Source organism: Heterocephalus glaber, unplaced genomic scaffold (genome assembly GCF_053883595.1).
Source record: "Heterocephalus glaber isolate CG9 unplaced genomic scaffold, H.glaber_assembly_v1.0 deba00001600, whole genome shotgun sequence".
NCBI classification, from domain to species: Eukaryota; Metazoa; Chordata; class Mammalia; order Rodentia; family Bathyergidae; genus Heterocephalus; species Heterocephalus glaber.
The window spans coordinates 45,100,672-45,115,686 of record NW_028258372.1 but is presented as its reverse complement, the minus strand read 5'-3'; the positions used below and the strand labels follow the sequence as shown (position 1 = coordinate 45,115,686).

Here is a 15,015-nt window from a genome sequence, read left to right as displayed (position 1 = left end):
CTGGGCAACGCAGCCGCCTGCCCTGCCTTCACCTTCTCCTGTGTCTCGGGCACCCACCGAGAGCCTCCCACGCTGGACCCTAGTCCTCCCACAGGACCTTACTGAAGACACTGCCCCCTTCAGCCACGGCTCCCCAGGCCTCCACGTTTTACTCAAGCAGTCCTATCTCTGCCTTGAAATCTTCCAGACTTTCAGCCCCTTTACTCCCCCTGCCACCAGCCCTTTCTTGGTTTACATCTGTTTATCTGAGCTTACGTGTCCACCATCGAGAGCAAGCTCTTGAAAAGAACTGTTAGCTCTCTGCTCCACGTCTCTGCTCATTTGGATTAATGTCCCTCCTCAATCATCTTTGTTAGTATTTGAACATGTCCAGGTCGCTCCTAACCTCAAAACTATCTTCCCTAAGGCCTCTGCTTTCCAGATACTGCCCTTTCTTTCTTCCCATTTTTACAGACAACCTGCGCGATTGCTACTCCAGCTTGGATTCTAGCCCCGCCGCTCCACAAAGTCAGCCCCTGCAGACCTATCAAATCCAACAGACTGTGTTCAACACGCGGGTGAGCCGCTCCCTCAACAGCCTCTGACAAAGTTGATTTCTTTTTCTATGAAGTTTATTCTTGGCTTTTGTGATACTTTACTGTCTCTTTCTTCCTACTCTAACTCTCCTTTCTCCGATCTTTAAATCTAGGTGTTCCAAGCATAGTCTCACCCCTAAGACAAGCTCTTCTGCTCCCACATTTATTTCTGGAATCACTGCATTTACACAGAAATATAGATGACAGCAGGTGTAATGAGCTGGTCCCCGCTGTCTCAGGCAACCAGTTCTGCTCTCCAGCCTTGCCCTCTCTCATCCACTTCGTGTCTGAGTCTCACTACACACTCGCCTGCTTATTCCTTCTGACCAAAGTGCCAGGATGCAAATTCTCTGGCTCTTCATGACTCTCTGTTTTAACTAACACATGATTATCACAAACAATGCAGTGAATACAGAAATAAAAACTACAGAAGTAAAAAAAATTCGCCCTGAACTACACCATCTGCAAATTGCTGTTAGGTGAACACCCTGCAAGAATCTATGAATTTGTACAAACAGAAAAGGGACGAGAATACACCTATAAAAATGAAATAGCTATTTTATTTTAGAATAAATATAATGGAATAAAAATAAAGTGAATTGTTGAACTTTACCTAAATATTTCTTCCTTACAGAGATTCTTTTCTAACTAATCTTTCTCTCAGTTAAACACGGGATGGGGACGTTACGGGTGTGTCTAGCTGTCCCCCAAGCCTCCTGCAGTCTCAGGCGGGGCTTCTCAGAGGCAGCTGGATCTAGGGTGTGTGGTGCTGGGTTAGGGCTGGCGATCCCTAAGTCAGCCCACTGCTTGGCTGGCCCCACCCTAATCTCCACAGCCTGGACGCAGTATGAGGTAAAGAGGCTTGTCTCCCCTGCTGCTTTTGCTGTCTTGACCTGCAAGGAGCTGCCGTTTCTGCTCTGTGAAGCCCTCTGGCACATACCACCCCGCCCAGGAGCCGCCGACTATGGACGGGAACCCCTACAACCTGTGGGCCAAACCCTTTCCCTCCTTAACTTGTGGGTGTCAGGTATTTGGTCTCAGCAGCAGGGAAAAGTAACGAAGACAAGGGATAAACGTGGTTTTCCTAACTACGTCAGCACTTAGTACTCTTACAGTTCCTCCCACCTACCCGACGCTCACCCTCCAGGTCTTAAAGTCAAATGCAGTACCGTCTGTGCAGCGTACAGGGTTACAGCCGTCAGGGCTCCTTGTCGGGAAGACCACTCCTCGGCATCGGAAGGTGCCCTTGTTCGCCAGCCCTTCTTTTCCTTCTCCCTTCCGGGGGGATTCTCAGCCAGTGAGTGACAGCTGGGTACGAAGGCCTGGCCACCTCTCCCCAACTGGCCACCACTCTGGGGCCACTGTGGCTCCAGAGTCCTGCGGTCAGGCATGCGGTGCACCTTCTGCCCCATCCTGGCCCTCTCCCTGTCTGTCACAAGCACTGCTCCCCCAAACAATCCACAGACACGCGGTGCAGCCAGCTCTCTCAGAGTCTGCTTCACCACGTGTAGAGGCTTGGAGTTTTCCAGAAGGAGGCTGCTCTCTTATCAGTTACCCTGCTCCATCTGCTTCTCTCGCTGATGTTCACACTCTCCTTAGTCACAAGACTAACAACTCCAGATTCTCAGAAGCTTAATACAACAGTGGCTACTTCCTATTTACACAACATATCTATCTTGGATTGCCATGGGAGGTCTTCCTCAAAGCTGAGAGGCTCTGCTCCCATAGCAGCTATGCCACTGTTCCTCAAGTTCATGAGCAGAAGACAACAGCAAGCCACATAATTTCAGCAGGGTGCCAATGCATGGGTTTTTCCCCCTGCAGGGAGGAGCAACAGCATAGGTGTGAAGATGGGAAAAACCACGAAAGCCCGTTCCTCTGGGTATCAAACCTCAGTTCCCTCACTCCCCCTCTCCCCAGAGCACTCCTGTCATTCCCAAAGAAGAAAAAATCTAAAGTGCTCCTTAGTCGTTGTCCCTATGTGTGCATGTGTGTGCACGTGCATGTGTTTGTGTGTCCATGTGTGTGCACCTGGTGCTGGGGATCAACCCAAGGCCTTGGGCACATAAGCAAACACACTGAGCCACATCGCCAGCCCTCTGCCAGAGTTCCGTGTCAAAGTGGAGGGTCTCTGGGTATCTCCTGCTAGTCTCTAAGGACAGATGTGGCCCTTCTTCATCTGGAAACAAAACTCAAAGGTAAGTGTCAGCACACAAACACCTAACAAAATTCTGACCCAGGACAAGGGCCCTCCACAGGCATTTCCACTCAGGGACCGTGGGATAGACAGTGAACAGTCCGCCACGGTCCTCAAGGCAGACTGAGCAGGCGCTGTCCCCCCACTCCCGGGAAGAATTGCTCCTTCCGTCTCTTCTGCCAGTGGAAGTGATTTTTCTGGGTGTCGCAATGAGTCACTTCAGAGTTTCCACCCTGGCTGGGCTGGCTACTCACTAGACTTGCTTGGTGCTGGATGCTGTATGTACTTGTAGCTCAGGCTCTCAGCTCTCCCTTACAGGGATGGGAAATGACTCATTTGCACCTTTCAGCCCGGTAAATCCTTGAGTTTGAGGATTCTCTATCCCTTTTCATTCTTGCTAGCAAAGCTGCCATTTCTTGTCGAAACTCTTTCTTACTTTGCAGTCAAGTGCAGTTAATAGTAAGTGAATTAACGTTATGTTTTTCTAATCTTTTTGCCTAGAGCTATAAGCTTATTTTTATGCTAACCACCACCCACAGTGGTACAGGTAACAGTTTCACAAAATTCTTTGTGACTGCCTAGCAAGTATCTCCACTCTTCAGCTTCCGATTCGAGTTTCACCTTTTCTACTACCCGCCTCCAAATCAACGTCATGAACAGGTTGGGCTTTTGAGGTAATGGCGCCAATTCTTTACCCATCCTTGTCTGTGTCAGAATACGTTTATGCTGAGATAACTAATACAATTTCAACAGGCAGAGACTTAAAACTCTTCTACAGGAAAGGGCCTTAAATGAAGTAAGTCCCCGTCTTGCAAATGAGTTCTACTCTGGGAGAATGTTCGAAAGTCCGACAAAGTGAGTCCCATATACCCTACTTCCTCCATTTGTCACCATCTATGGATGTTCATCTGCGAGGTCCATTCATGTCGGAGAAACTTCACAACTTGAATGTTCATAAGTCAGGGATGTACTGTATTTGTGAACAGTATCACAATTTACCGCAGCAGGCATTCTATTCAAGAGTTTCTCTCTATGAATCTGAGTGAAGATTTCCAAGATTTCTGTTGACACACCAGCATGGCTTTTGATGGGGAGAGTACATGTCCTTGCTGTATGTAACTCTAGAATTATCAGTTTTTCTTTTGTTGAGTGGTTGCTGTTGGTAAATTTCATGGCAGTTTCGGTTTTTTCTACTCATTTCATTAGATATTTTTGGAAAAAAAAAATCTATGAAGGAGATTCAATCCAATATCATCCAGTCCCTTTCTTAAAGCTAGGTTGGCAAATAGGAAATCCTGTGTAGAATGGTCTCAAATTCTTCTTCAAATTTTTGAAATTGATTCTTTTACAGTATCTGAAAATCACTGGCTTTGGAATTAGGAAAGCTGCATTCCAGCCCAAGCACTTAGACCAGGTTGCCATTAGAAATGAGCCAAGTGATTTGATCTAAGTACCTATTCCCTTAGTGGATCATGAGAAAGCAGAATTCTATGACTAAATTCTCAGCTATTGTGTTTTCTGAATCTATTTTTTAAAATCAATGTCTTTTTCTCTCTAAACATTTAAAATAAAATTTGAACATAAAACCTTTAAAATCTAATTATTTAGTGACTTTCTTACAGCTATTGTTATCATTAATTATGTTCATGTCACACATTAAAATGAACGTTTTCTTGTCTATTCACTAAATAAATAAAATTGAGGCATATCTGTAGATCAGGCATTAAGCTAAGGACTATACGGGTATAACAGTTAAGACAGAAATTAAGAAATTATAAAGAATTGTAGGTATTATAAAACTCATAGTAGGGAAGATACTCAAGAGTTACAGAAATAGAACTCTAATACATGAGCGAGTCAAGGAAAGCCTCCTCCTGGTGGGAAGAGTTTTGAAGAAAGATGAGGAATATGGAACGCAGTTTGTGAGGCACTACGGATCACACAGACTAGTAATACTAGTTATACAGAACTAGTTGAATATAGAAAGCTGTAAACAACCCTAACAAGCACTTGACTAATATACCTTCACTGAGAGAGCAGCCATAAAGAGTAAAAGGGGAACAAATAGGTTAAAAACAAAGAGCAGCTGCAGGTTCGATCTGCCTGAGTTTACGACTATGTACCAGCGTTTGCTGAAGACTCCAGACTGGTAAATAACATCCCAAGGGAAGAGCAGCCTCACAGACTGGAATCTGACCACATGTACTCACCTCAACCACGGAAGTTATTTTGCACATCTGCTATTCAATCTCACCTTCCAGCTAGAGGAGAAGCCCGCAAGCTTTCTCAGCAAGGGGCCAGAGGATAAATACTTTAGGCCTTGTGGGCTGTATCAGTCTTCCATTGCTACTTAACAAGTTACCACGCACTTAACACTTAAGACAATACCCACTCACTGCCTCACAGTTTCTGTAGCTCAGAAGTCTGGACAGACGCAGCAGGGTCCCTTGGTACAGACCTGGCAAGCTTAGATCACCATAGGGACTCAGGGGAGCTTTTACCCGGAAGCTCTGGAGGAACAATCTGCTTCCAAGCTCATTCAGGGGCGGCCTGAATTCAGTTCCTTGTAAGCTGTGAGACTGAGGCCCCACGTTCTCGGTGGCAGTCAGCCAGACCTCTCAGCTCCTAGAGGCTGCTTTCAGGTCCTCTCAAGAAGCCGCTCCACCATGAAAACAGAGGATTTAATGATGAATCTGCCTCATGCTTTGAATATACTTTTCTGCTATCAGTCAGAGAAAATTCTTTGCTTTTAAATGGACTGTACGGTTAGGTTGGGCCATGCAGATAATTCATACACTTCCCATATGCAAAACACATTGGCCCCAGCTCACGGTCCCCTAAGTCTTATCACATTACATCAACAGTTCAAAGTAAAAACTGTTCTGCATCTCCATCTAAATCTCGTAATCTAGAACTCCAGGTGTTTATATAAACTATATAAACCTGGGCTGAGTGGTGTTCCTGGTGTAATCACTTAAGTTCAGCTTTGGGGGAAATTCTTCTTACTTACCAAACTAAGAGAAAGTTATCTGCCACTAATACTTCCAACACTGTAGTTCAAAGAGGGCAAAATGCAGAGAAAGGAGACCCTTGCCAAAATCAGCACTGAAATACCGGTGGCCAAACTCCGGCTGCAGTTCCCTGCCCCGGCCTCCAGAGCTGGCAATAAGCCCCCAGGTCCAGGCTCACCCTCCAGCTGCTCAGGTCTGGCCACGGGGTCATTCTTCCCTTTCCACAGAACGCGGCAAGCAGCCGTCTGCAGCTGAGGAGTTTTACCAGCTTGCTTGCTGCCAATCACCGCCTCTCGTTTCACAGTCCCTGTTCCTCTCAGTTCAAGCTGCCAATGTTTGGGCTGATAAGACTTTTTAGAGTCTCGTAAGTCTTGAATGAACTTTACAGAGACTCCCTCCATTAAAATAACGTCGACAAAGCTTTTCAAGATAATTGCTTCTCTGTCTATAGTGTCTGCCAAGATAGCTGAGGAGCAACATTCTTGTCCAATGATTTAAATACAGGATAACCAAAAATTGCATCTTTTTGTTAATTTTATAAGATGATATAACAGGAAATATAAAAATGACAACTTAATCAAATTTATTCAATACAAGAATCCACTGGTGGAAATACCACCTACCTTAGCATCTCTCGAGATGGCCAGCACATAAACAAATGCACTGCTGGAGTGATGCTCGGGGTGAAGGTTACATGCTTAAACAGTTAGAATAGGCCAGATGTTAGGCGTGATCTGCGAAGAACATTCCATCTCCGGAAAGGTCTTCGAGGAGACCTAGGCAGCTAAGAGCCTGGAGTTCTGATCTCTCTGCAGTTTCAGTTGAAGCTGTGCAGCTCCCCTCAGCCTTTTCTCCAGACCACCTCTCAGCAGCCCTTCTCAAGTTTAGCATCCTGGCATCTGGACAGGATGAGAACTACTCAGTTCATGAAGTCCTGGCTTCTTTTTAACAGTTTGCCTCTCAATTATCTGTCTTTTCTTGCATTTTTCTAAAAGCAGCAGGAAAATCCCACAATGCACTTTCAATATTTAGCTCAGAAGTTTCCTCAGTTAAATATGCAAATGTATCATGTATAAGTTCTGCTGTACATGTAACTGCAGGAGACAATCTGCTAAATGCTCTGCCACTTCCTCCAGGTTCGAGGACAAGCATCTCACTTCCTATTCCCCTTGGGGTCTGTCTTTCAAGGTCCAGAGCTTACTCAGTGTGTTCAAGTGAACATGCTCCTCAGTTTTCCTCCATAGCTTGGAGACGGGCTCAGTGGTGTAGAGCCCGCCTGGCATGTGCATGGCAAGCACATGGTGGCGGGTTCAAACCTCACCACCCTCCCCCCAAAAGAAAGTCCTCCTGCAACTTTTTGCATCCCTTAGCCAACAGTAATTCCACAGTTATTCCCACATCTTCAGGTGTCTGTTTGGGCGGCATCCCACTAATACCAGAATTTATGTTCGTTTTCTATTGCTAACAAATTACCCTAAACTTAGCAGCTTAAGGCAACACTCATTTATTATCTCACATTTTCTGCAGGTCAGGAGTCCAGGATTCTCCCCCAGATCAAAAGCTTTAGCTGGGCTGGAGCCTGTTTGGAGTACAGAATATAAAGTACTCCATGCTCACTTAAGCAGCTGGCTGAACTCAGGTGCTTGTGGTGTACGACAAGGCCCCATTCCATCACTTGCTGCCATGGAGGTCATTCTAAGTCTTCAAGGTCACTGGGTCCTTTCACCGAGACTGCCCCATCTCAGTGATGAGGGTTCTCCTTCACGTCAGCCTCCCCCGTGTCTCAACCCTCCAAGGGCTCTGTTACTAACCAGAGAAAATACTCTGCTTTAAAAAAGCTCAAGGAATTAGTTTAGGCCTACACAGATATTCTCCCTACTTGAAGGTCAGCTAATTAATAATCTTAATTAAATCTGAAAAGTTCCTTTTGCTATGTAATATAACGACCACAGGAGTAACAGCAGGAGGAGGTCATGAGGGCATCTTAGAATTCTGCCTAGCACGTGGGCCATCCACACAATCTTCTTTGTTTTTATAAACACTTCTCTAAAAATGTAAACTCTACTTCCCGCCTGCAGGCCTTCCAGAACCAGGAAACGAGCCATATCTGGCCCCTAAGCCAATGGGCACCAGAGTCACTCGCAGTGCTTGTGAAACCCAGTGAGTTGTGGTCAGTGAGTCTGGGACAAGGACTGAAAGTCTGCACTTGTGACAAGTTCCTGGCAATATGGGTGCTGGTCCAGGGGTCACTCTCTGAGAACCACCTGTTTCCAGGAGACTTGGCAAGTGACACGCAGTTCCACTATCTGTGAGGACGTTCACTGCAAGAGGAAACATTCCACACCTTGGTTAGTACCAACTTTGCTGAACAGCAGAACTCATCAAGAACCACGTGAATTACACAAAGCAAGGATTTAATCACAATGATCGTACTGGAGACTAGAACGATGTGTAGGTGCCTCGCCATCATCATAGCTAGCCATGGCCCAGGGTAAGCTGGCCGGGTATCATTTGTTTATACAGGAAGGGTTTTGTATGTATCTTTATGAAAGAAGTAATAAGCTTGATTTTAGTAAGTCCTAATAAATATGCAAGTGAAAGTCCACTGGGGTTACACATTAAGAAAGAGTGCGTACTACAAGAAAAAAGGTGACTGTAAGAGAAAGCTCACATAAGACCGTGGTAGGAAGGATGCCATGGAGAACTAAGGAGAACTAACATCCTGCTATTGGCCACAGAGTAAGAAATGACGAAAGCCAGCAAATATTAAACCATCCAGCCATTTCAGGGTTTTTAACTGAAAACACTGGCAGCTAGCTGACTCATAGTACATGGGCAATTTACTGAAGGAATGAGGTGAAACAGAGAATCAGGTTAACAGCTAAGAGACTCAAGAAGCCTGAAATCATCCTGCAGAACTGCCCCAGCCAGGGAGCTTTGCTGTTTCCACAGGGCTCTTATGTGTCAAGGAATTTTCTTTACTGCAACTCTTACTGGCTCAGCAACAAAACCACGTCTGCACGGGCAAAGCTGTCTTAGAATTACCACAGCCTCTGGCCTCCGGAGCTTCGCAGTGTGAGGGCAGTGTGTCTCCTCTGTGGGGTCCACACTGAGGTTCCCTAAATGATGGAGTGGTACAGTCCATCACAGAGCTCTACCGACCGACCAGTGAGACAGGGAAATGAATCCCACACCCCGTTAGCAGATGCAGAGCATTAGCTAGGACTTCCCAGTCAATAGAAAGTGGTCAGAAATACGAATGAATGAGAAGACAACATGTCTACCACAAAATGTGATGTATTAAGCACATAAAGTGTATTTAAAAGTCACCCATTTCTGTCCCTAACTAACCCATTTCACAATATATATTGTCAGTAGGGTCAGAGAATATCGGAGATGAACAGGACTTCAGAGATAATTTGCTCTAACCCTATTTCACTGAGCACTCAGTGCCCCAAATGATGAGCTCATGTACCAAGTCTACACGGCTGGGCGCTAGAACCATCTCAGCCTTTTCAGCTCTTGGGGTACCTTCAAGCACGCGGGGGTCAGGGAGGCGGGCGCCCCTCAGACTATACCATTACCTCACTGTTAAGCTCTGATTTCACCCACAGGGGAGCTCATTGTTTAGTCTTCAGAAAATCATTATGGCGACACTGATCTGTTTCTCTCAGTGCATTGATTTAAATTTTATGTGCAGAATTCTAGTTTCCTATTATTACCATGAAAACTGTAAACTTTAAACATGTTTTAAATAAAATTTATAAATTTTTAACTAGATTAAAACTTTCTCTTGACAAAAGGCTAATCTTGCCACAAGAAGAAATTACTCAAAAGCTACTAGAATAAATGTTTCCTTGTGAATGTACCTCTTCATTGTGAATGCACCTCTTATATGCATGTTATATCTCCCAAGGAAACTATAATTACAAAATTTGTCCATACAGCTAAAATTAAGTAGAGAACACGACTAGAGTTTATATAGCAAATCTAAACATTCTATTGGTATTATATTTTATGACCAGACAACTCACAGAATTATGACATTTAACCTCTGTGATGTACAGAGCTGTAAAACAAGCAAGGAGGTTTTGAGAAGGTAGAGAAAGAAGAAAAGCAAGAGAAAAGAACAAACATAACTACTGAATCTGAAGTGTGTTTTCACAAAAATGTTTTCTAATAGCAGAAGACAGATGGTTTTATCCGGATTTAAACATTATGTTTCAGAAGCTATTTATCCAGCACTGGCTCCTTATGGTAAACACACCCTAGAAATTCACTGTGCTGCATGACCAAAACAAAAGTTATCCAATCAGTGACCACCAAGCTAACGCATGTTACGCAGATCCACACACAAAAGTACTTAAACCAGAGACCAAACCACATAATTTTTGATGTTTTCATTTTCTTTGGGCAACGAGCACAATTTATATGGAAGTGGGAACAGATAATTTAAAATAAATAAAGCCACACAAAATACGTACCTCTTGGTGACATAGCCTTTCTCTTCTAATTTAAATCAGTTATTTCTATATAAGGGTACATTTTCTGCAGAAAAATGAGTGATCACTCAGACCAAAGAATAAAACAATTTAAAAATTCTATTAATAAATCCAGGATACTCAATTTCATGGAAAGCTGTACTTTTCCCACTTGGCATTTCTTTTCTCTCTGATAAACAGCTAGTTTTAAAAGGCAATACCCTCAAATAATAATTCTAAAAATTTAAAATACTGCGTAATCCACTATAGCAATAAAGATGAAATCTTGCCGGGAAACCCATCTGGACACACTGCATTCACCCTCACCTCTGTCTCCAGGCGCTGAAGCCGCCTGGTTACACGACAACGCAGTTCCACTGCATCTGAAGTGCCCTGGAGATTCGCGGGCCAGTGTGAGAGCAAGCACGCTGCCACCTGGGGCTTCTGCTCACACATCTAAAGCTTACAAACAGCCCTCAAATACGACACTTTCACTTTAAGATTGAAGTATGTTCTCAAGTTTGTATATTTAATATTATAAAATATTTGTACTATAAGAGGAATAAATAGAAATCGTAACTAACACTTGTACCACATCATGGATTTCTCATAATCTAAATGACTGTGTGACATAATGCATCTCTCCGATTTAAATAAAGCGTGCAGATATTTCTCTCCAGTCATCTGCAATACCTTATGGGAATCTAGTTAAAAACACGAAGCGGGCTGAGGGATTGATTTGTAAGTGGTTATGATCTGGGGGAAACAGAATAGCTAGAGTTCTAAGCTTATGTTCTCTCAGAAATACTTCAAAATCTTTGTTTAAAAAAGGTGGAAAGTATAATGAGGTCAGCTCGTCTTGAACTTTTAAAAATATTTCACAGCAGTTCTGGAAAGTTAACCCATCAGGACCTAGAAAGCAGTATGTGGTCCCTAAGAGCAAACATGTCCTGCAATGTAGCACTTTAAGACAGGGGGCCAGACAGCTCCACCTGCATTACCTAGTTTTAACCTGGAAAGAAACAGTAAGTTCTGTAAGGAGTTTGGCTGATCCCATAACCAACCATTTAAAACATGTTCAACAAGGAAGATACATGTGGAGCTGGGGGTGAACTCTGTGAACGATAAAATATCTATGAAAAATCATTTAAGTGTATTTTTATAGAAAAGAAAAAAAAAACTATACCTGCCCATCCAAGGTTTAGAAATTTTTGACTGAGAAAGTTATTGGGCTGATTATAGACTTTTTAAAATTGGGCCTACTATAGACCTCAAACATAAACTGTATCCAGGTCATTTGAAGAGACAGATACTCACGGAATGATTGTAAGACGGTTCCAATGTCACAGGTAATGACATTTTCCCTTGAAGATTCAATTTTGTTAAGTAAAAAATCTTTTCCCCCACAATCTTTTCCTTTTTCATGCGATGCACACCATACAGTCGAAAGCGAACTGCATAATTTCCAATCATCTCAGACTCGACGTGATTAAATTTGAATGTTTCTGTGAAGACAGGGCATGGTCCTCTTTGGATGCTGGTTTTTGCTCGCTGTTTCTTTATAGGTAGAAGAACAAGGTGTACTTGCCACGAGTTGCCACCTGCCCTGTTATATGCTGGGATGTCTGTGACAGCTGTCACTGTTACCAAAAGCTTCTGTTCTTGTGAGTCATAGTCGAAAGTCACATCCAGGGTGCCGTATTTAGCTTCTGGCTCAGGGTCAAAAGGTTTGGGAAGCTGTGAAGATGATCCTTGAGCTGACATATCCTAAGAAAAGCAAGTTTAAATGTTTTCAGTTTTTAACTCCATTATTTAATCTAGCATGTAAATAAATGCCTTTATGAGGGAAATGTGAAAACAATCTTTATTTGCTATCACAAAAAAAGTACAATAAACAGCAGTCAACTACAATCAAAAGCCACCCTATAGGGCCAGAGCATCTAAGTGGTAATTTAAACTAAAACCTATGATAAAGATACGTTCTAAATGCAGTATGCACTATCACAACTTTGAGAAAGTGGGTGTATTTATAAATGAGAGCTTAAAATATATACTTTATGTGTAACTCTGTTCCCTTCGCAGGAGACTACTAAATTTTACCTTCTTAACATGATAATCATGAAACTGCCAGCTCAGTACTAGGCCACAGAGAAAGAGAGAGTAAATAATAATTATAATGCTATTGAAAATTCTGGTTCCATTTTCAGGATTTGTTCTCAAATGTCCCTGTCTACAACAGAATATTAACCTATTTTGACTTAAATATCAATGGAAATGTGATATGTGCTAGTGTAAAAAGGCCTCAAAGTATTTACTGCAGTCATAAATTTATTTTCCATGTCACAAACCATATTTATTCCATTTTTAACCAAATTAAACACAATATATTATTTTCCAATATTAATTACTGTTGAAATGGAAGAATACATATTTCAAAAGTGGAAGGCTAAGAGTGTACATACTCACTATGACACTAAAAGAACCTGTGCCCTTTTGACCTGTAACTGTCTCAAATTCCTGCCCGTCTATCGGGACTACAGTGGGGGTGTCACCTAGTGGCTGATAATGTCCAAGCTGGGTCTCTGACCTTTCAACCACATCACTATGCCCCTTCAAGTATTTTAATGAATCTTAAATTATTTTTATTTTAAAATGTGGACAAATTCTATAATTTCCTTGTTATAGCTTGTATCTAGACATCCTCCAAAGCCTCATGCAGCCACAGGTGGGGCTTTTCAGAGATGGCTGGATCTAGGGTGTGATGCTGGGATCAAGGAAGTGATGCTGGGATTGATTCATGGTACAGAGCTAGGATTAAGGGTGCCCCAACCTGGGTGTGAGTGCTACTTGCCTTAAGGGCAGGGAGCCTTGGTAGAATATAAAGGACAGAAAGAGGATGACTGTTGCTGCTTATTGCTCACTGCTTCTTCACTACTTTGCTGCTTTGCTACTTTCTGCCTGGATGGACTGTTTCTCCTCTGTGATGCCCCTCTGCCATGCCACCCTGCCATGGAGCCAGCCAACTGCGGACTGAAACCTCTATACACTGTGAGCCAAATAAACCTTTCCTCCTTTAACTTTGGGTGCCTGGTATTTTGGTCTCAGAAATGAGAAAACCAATTAAGACATTCCTATAACTGTATTTAGTGTCTACTATGGCAGTGAATACTGCTGACCCTCAGTTTTCCTTTTTCCATTTATTCAAAGTACGCCCTGAATTTTGGCCACAGACACACACATCTACAGAGACTGTTAGATCTCAGCACCTCCTTTGTAGTCTGCATGCCTATGGCCTCAGTCTTGGCCCTAACTATTGCCCCTACTATGTGCCAGTCTCTTTTAGGTGTGTGTGTGGGGGGATTCTTCTTTTTACAGAAGAAAACCAAAAAGACAGGAGTTGTTAAACACATAATTCTTTTTTTTTTTTGACACACACATATGTGTTTATTATGGGATGGGTTAGAGCAAGCATCTGAGCTGAAGGCCTGCTGCGTTGTTGCCGTGTCCAGAGGTCTCAGGCGCAAGTGAAGTGCAAGTGAACGTGGAGCCCGACACTGGCTGCAGAGTCAGGCCCGGGTGACTTCGGAGGGCCAGGTCCTGCCAGTGGCACAAGGGTCAGCATTGTAGAGCAAATACCACTTCCCAGCCACAAGAGAGGCTCATCAGGCCACTGGGCAAGGACCCCCAGGTCGGGTCCGGGACCCCTGGCCCGGAAGTCCATCAGGGTCCCACGGGCACTGCTTAACCAGGGAGTTGGAAACCCTGTGCCCTCTGTCATGTCACATATACACAATTTGCTCCCCTCTCTAACATCACCTCAGCTACAGACTGCAAACATGTAACTCTTATCCAGAAACTGGCACCACGTATGCAGAAAGAGATGACTCATGAAGAATAGCATCTGGGGAGAAGGAACAAATTTTCATAAAAGAATTGAATTTTTTATGTGCATGAATAAATCAGGACACACATATTATTACTCTTAAAAATAAGTTAGAGCAACTGTCTTCATGTATACTATTTCATAATTGTAATTAAAGATTATTAAGCTATATCTTGGATACTTCGATTAAATATTTTTAAAAATAGTATCATGATATCTAGGATTTTTGGGGCAATAAACATTTTTATAAGGTCTTGGATAGCTATTTATAAATTTAACTTCTCTGGTGCCTCCCTAATATATATATTTTTGAGAATTCTTACAAAACCCAGGGTTAAAGGGTGAAAATTTTATAGACAAAAGCTGCTATCTGCATTATTCAAGTAGACAGTAAGAAAATTCGTCTACTTTCAAAGTGCTTGGATCTAAGTTTGAAAAATACTCCAGCTAACCACAAGTCCTCAAAGGAGCGCACAGACTGCTTGTCATACAGTTCTTCTGAGCCCACTCTTTCCTCCAGCTCAGCTGAGATACAGACAGGTCTAATACCCACAGCCTGGATTAGCCAAGAGGTGAGGGAGAATTTCCATCTGATACAAAATGTCTATCATAGAGAGGCAAAATAAACTTGAAAAACTACAAGAGTAAATGTACAGGAGCATTGACTATTAGCATTTCACATCTAAGTGTTTATGTAACGTGTACTTGCTATCTTGTTTGAATATATTCAATGATGCTATAGAAGACACAAAAACAAGTCAAGTGAAGAAAATGTGAAAGAAGTGTTCACACAAGTAGCAAGTTAACAGCTCCTGAAATATAGGCAAAGCACAGTAAACCACAGACAACAGGGAAGGAAGCAGCATGT

General features: G+C 43.0%; 1 protein-coding gene across 16 annotated transcripts in view; it reads right to left on the bottom strand.

Annotated features, from left to right (window-relative positions):
* Positions 1–15,015, bottom strand: part of Syt14 (synaptotagmin 14) — a 243,251-nt gene that overhangs the window by 67,552 nt on the left and 160,684 nt on the right. For 12 of the 16 annotated variants that reach the window (XM_087194213.1, XM_004862011.3, XM_004862012.3 and 9 more), the window contains one exon: positions 11,582–12,031. In XM_087194213.1, the coding sequence (XP_087050339.1) occupies positions 11,582–12,031 (450 nt within the window). The other 4 variants (XR_015444434.1, XR_002388526.2, XM_021242254.2 and 1 more) reach the window with 4 other exon arrangements.